At 48.9% G+C, this 4,910-nt stretch overlaps 1 protein-coding gene across 3 annotated transcripts in view; it reads right to left on the minus strand.

Annotated features, from left to right (window-relative positions):
* Positions 1–2,156, minus strand: part of Tigar (TP53 induced glycolysis regulatory phosphatase) — a 25,171-nt gene extending 23,015 nt beyond the window's left edge. For all 3 annotated transcript variants that reach the window (XM_023703762.1, XM_023703761.1, XM_012517429.2), the window contains exon 1: positions 2,029–2,156. In XM_023703762.1, the coding sequence (XP_023559530.1) occupies position 2,029 (1 nt within the window). In that variant the 5' untranslated portion in view covers positions 2,030–2,156. The remainder of the gene's footprint in view (positions 1–2,028) is intronic.
* Positions 2,157–4,910: the final 2,754 nt, after the last annotated feature.

Raw genomic sequence — 4,910 nt, forward strand, 5'->3', positions numbered from 1 at the left:
CAGAAGATATGGTTAACTGCTTTGGTTCTGATTCTGTTTACCAAACTTGCTAGGTGACCATAAACGTTACACTGTCTCCTAATTTATAAACTGAGGTTGTCAGATTTTGCTTGTACCAGTGCTTGAAACATAATAGCTATTTTTAAAATGATTCCTATGACAGCCTCCAAAAACAAGCCCTTTTCAAGGAGCAGGGATGGAATAAAACATACATTCATGTAGCCACTGTATATGAAGAATATAAATAAAGGTTACTTTACTCTTCAAGAGGGGGTCTTGGCCCAGATGGCCCATGACTCCTAAGTTTTCAATCATTTGTCTGGCACTGTGCTGACAAGGTCCAAAAAAGCTTGTGTTAAAAAAGGGCAATCAAGACTCTACTTTCTGTTCTGCTAAACTGTATGATTAAGTTAAACTTAATCATTTAACTGTATGATTAGGTCAGTCAAAAATCCTCCCCAAAGCCGGGCTTGGTGGCACAGCCTTGTAATCTCTGCAACTGGGAGGTTGAGGCAGGAGGATCACTGTGAGCTTAAGGCCAGCCTGAAGCATAGCATGTCTCAAAAAGACAAAAACGAAAAGAACCCTCCCAAAGCAGTCCATAAAAGTGGTGACAGGGCCGGCCATGGCTCTTAGGCAGAGCTCAGCAGCCTGGGTTCAATCCCTGGCATGCGATACCAGCCCCACCCTGGGGCTCTGGGACAGCCATTGAGACTGGGCGTGGTGGTGCACACGCCTGTAATCCCAGTGCTTAGGAGGCTAAAAACAGGAGAATCATTACGTGTAAGTCAAGTTCGATCTACGTAGTGAGATCTTGTAGACCCCGTACCAAATACATTAAAAACAAAACAAAAAACAACCAGAGGTGAGGGAGAGGAGATAGAAACTAGATTTTCTGATTTAGCCATTAAAACTTTGTAATTCTTAAAAGGTCGGTTTGAGGTGGTTCCCAAGATTATCCTCCCACAGGAGCCATGCATACTGGTGCACACTTGTAATTCTAGCACTTTGGCAGGCTGAGGCAACAGGACTGCAGTTTCAAGCTTAACAACTTCTGGTCTCAAAATGGAAAAAAAAAAAAATTATTTTAAAAGGCTGAGATGTAGAATGGCCCTGAGTTTAATTCCCACATCCACCAACAATTAAAATAAAGAACTGGACAAACAAAAAGTTTCACTAGGGTAAATCAGAGTTCCTTGTGAACTCCAAGGCAGAACAGGTTGGAGCATACGTCTACCTATAGCAGTGTGCTACCGAACAGACCCCACTCACAACGCTGGTCTGATAAACAACACGTACAGGGTTGAGAACCAACAGCACTTTATCAGAGCTGTCCTCACAGAACTGTCAAAAAACAAAAAACAAAAAAAAACTTCTTCCCTTCTGTTAAGGCCCTACGCTTTATCACTGGCCATAATTCAAAGAGCAGCGCTGGAAATAAGCACGCTCGTCCTCCCCCGTGCTGCGTACCAGGAAAGTGGGCGGGAAGACCAGGTCGGGGCCGGCGGGGCGGGCAGCCCACGCGCCTCTTCTCGGTGCCCAGACTCCCACCCGGCTCGTCTTACTCGGGCAGCCTCCGCTCTCGGCCGCTCTGCACTGCCCTTCCCCTGCACCCCCGAGGTGGGCCAGGCAGGGGGTGCGGGGACGAACTTGGCTGCAGCAGTCCGCTGTCCTGGAAGCACTCGGGGAGCCGAGAGGAGTCTGCGGCCTCTGCTCTCTCCAAGGGCGAGGAGATGACTCTCCAACGCGGGCCGCGACCCCGAGAGCCTCAGCGGGAAGGCGGCGCCGCGCGGCCGGGACCCACGACTTCGGCCGGGAGCATCTCCCTACCATGGAGACCCGCGGCGGGGAGGTGCACGGGGCTAGCGACAGCGCTGGGCCCCACGCCCTGGGCCGCGCCGTGCCCGCGCGGGACACCCGCCTGCCGCGGATCAGCTGCTGCAGTCTGAGGGGAGTCGCGCACCGTGCCGGGGACTAGCCCCTTCCTCCACGAGGCGCCCGAGAGGCACCCGCGCCAATAATACTCACTGCCGGACCACGGTGAGGGCGAAGCGCGTCATCTCCGAGCGGCCGAGGGAGACCAGGCGCCGCTGGCCGGGAGAGCACAGCACAGAGCCAGCGCGGAGCTCGGCAGCCAGCCGCCTCGCCGCTCCACTTCCGCCACAGAGCCCGGCGCCGCAGTCATAGGGCCAGGCCGCCTTTTGCGTCATCCGCGGATGGCCAACCACAGCGGCGGGAGGCCGACAGGTCCGCGGAGATTGGAGAATGTCGAAGCCCCGCCCCATGCTGTGGCGCCTGCGCTCCCGCGCGCTGGCCGGTGATTGGCGGCACGGCAGGCGCGCGCACGTAGGGTCCTCAGATAAGCCGTGTAACGCCTGTAACCCCGGCAAGCGTGTAAACTGTGCTCGGCTAGAGATAAGAGCAATCTGGAGCTGGGTCAAATCAAATCGGTTTGAGATTGGATTGCAGCCCTACAGCGAGCCCATGTGATGAATAATATCCCTCAGAGGCTGCAGAGCCAGACAGATTGCATCCTTTGTAAGGTAGATGTTAGTCTTCGGCTTCTGAGAATGCCCTCCTCAATGTTTGTGTACTTCTTAGACCCATCTTTTGCTATTGTTGTTTTAATGTATTTAGTACAGGGTCTACAGGGGCTCACTACAGAGATCCGACCTAGTGATCCTCCTGTTTTCAGCCTCCCAAAATCTGGGATTATAGGCAAGGCACCATGCCGTCTCAATACTTTAGCACGCCCCAGGGGCGGGGCCAGCACAGCAAGCCTGGGTTGGAACCCCCAGCCCCTGCATCTGCCTAAGCAGGCGCTTTAGTCCTTTGCGCTGTCTGGTCGGCCCTTAGACCCATCGGTTTTATTCCCAGCGGCTCCTGGAGCCACTAGACTTTTTGTTTGGTTGGTTGGTTTTGCCCAACCAGGGATTGAACTCAGGCCCTTGGAGTTGCCAGGCAAGCGCTTGTTCTACTGAGCTATGTCCCCGGCCCCTGGACTTTGGATCCTAGATTTACCAGAGAGCCCTGCTGAACCAGTTAATGAAGAATTCCCTCACCCTTGATATTCAAACAACTTCCTCATCACCTTACCCAGACACCAAGTTCCCCCTAGTAATTTCCATCTTCCTGATCCTTTTTGCCCTAGCCTGCAAATCTAGGCTGGTCCCTGTGGAGTTCAGAATGCAATTCATTCTCTTTATTGCAGTGGCCTTGACCCTTGTTATGCTGGTCTCAATAAAGTCTTTGCCTTTTAAAATTGTAACGGTATGGTTGGCCCAATAGATCAGGGGATTAAAGCGCCTGTTTAGGCAGAAACAGCAACCAGGGTTCAATCCCTGGCATGCTGTGCTGAGATGTGATTGAGACTGGACGCAGTGGCTCGAGCCTGTAATCCCAGCTCTTAGGAGGCTCAACACGGGTGGATCACTACAAGTCCAATCTACTTGACATCAGTAGTGAGACCCTGTAAACCCTTACTAAAATATAAATAATAAATAAAATAAAATGGTAACAAGCCAAACATAGTGGTACATATCTATAATTCCAGTACTGGGGAGGCTGAGGCAGGATAATCACTGCAAATTCGAGGCCATCCTGGGCTGCAAGTGAGTTCAAGGCAAGCCTAAACTGCGTAGTGCAACCCTAGCTCAAACTCCTCCCAAAATAATGATAAAAATAGTAGTAATAAGTATCAGGTGAAAAAATCATGTTTGTCTTCAAATAAGTATCAGATGAAAAATTCCTGTTTAATTGTCTTCAAATAAGTATCAGGTGAAAGATTCCTGTTTCATTGTCTTCAAAGTCTTGAGGGACTGAAGCTCTGTGGTCCTCAGCTCTGATAGGTAAACTGGGATCACAGCAGCCCTGACAGATGTCAAACTCATTGTTATCTACAAGGTTACATTGTCTTCTGTGCATTTTTACCTAAATTTTCATATGTGGAAATGTATTTTTTTCAGTTGAGTCCCAGTTCACAGTTTCATTATGTGTTGTCACTATGGGCCTTAATAACAATTCTGAGGTGGACAGTGAAAGAAGGCTGTATTAATTTCTGTAGGAATACTAATAATAATAAAAAAGGCTGGCCAGATAGCTCTTCAGACTAAAGCACCTGCTTAGGCACAGGCAGCGGCTGAGGTCGGATCCCTGGGTCTGCTGTGCCAGCCAGCTCAGGGGGGCGGGTTCTGAGACTGTAATTGAGACTGGGCGTGGTGGTGCACACCTGCGCTTCCAGCACTTGGGAGGCTGATGACAGGAGAATCACTAAGAGTCCAGTCTATGTAGTGAGACCCTCGTAGGCCCTGTACCAAATACATTAAAAAAAAAAAAATTCTGTAGGGAAATCAAAGAGCAGAACTGTTGGTGGTGACACAGTCTAACAGTTAATTATGTACAAACTGAGCTTGTTCTCTCAGGACATGGAAGAATGAAGTCACAAACCAAAAGGGGGAATTTAGGAGAGTTTTATTAGAAATAACAAGAAGAAAAAAGGTCCTGATTTCCCCAGGAGAGGAATCTGAAAAGTCAGATTGTCCCTTGGATCTGAGGCCAGCACTTTTTATAGATAAGTATGGGGATTGTTCAGTTGTTCAATAGCCAGCTTTCACAGGGGACTCTGTCACAATCAACTGGGACTCAGGCTCTCCAGCTCAGTTATTTAACATGCAGGTTTTTTAAGGAAACTGGGATTTTAAAGAAAAACTTGTTACTCTGCATGTTTTTTTTTCCATAATTTTATTGAGAAACAAATAGCAATGAGACAGTTTCAAATCAAATTGGTAGGACAGTTTCAATAATTAACACATTGCAGACATTCTTCCTAGTGGTTAATTGCTGTACAAGATGAGGACATGATATCCTATTTACAAACACCATTAGAACAAATCCCTCTATTCATTAAGAGA

Source organism: Octodon degus, unplaced genomic scaffold (genome assembly GCF_000260255.1).
Source record: "Octodon degus isolate 3935 unplaced genomic scaffold, OctDeg1.0 scaffold00178, whole genome shotgun sequence".
In the NCBI taxonomy this organism is placed as follows: domain Eukaryota; kingdom Metazoa; phylum Chordata; class Mammalia; order Rodentia; family Octodontidae; genus Octodon; species Octodon degus.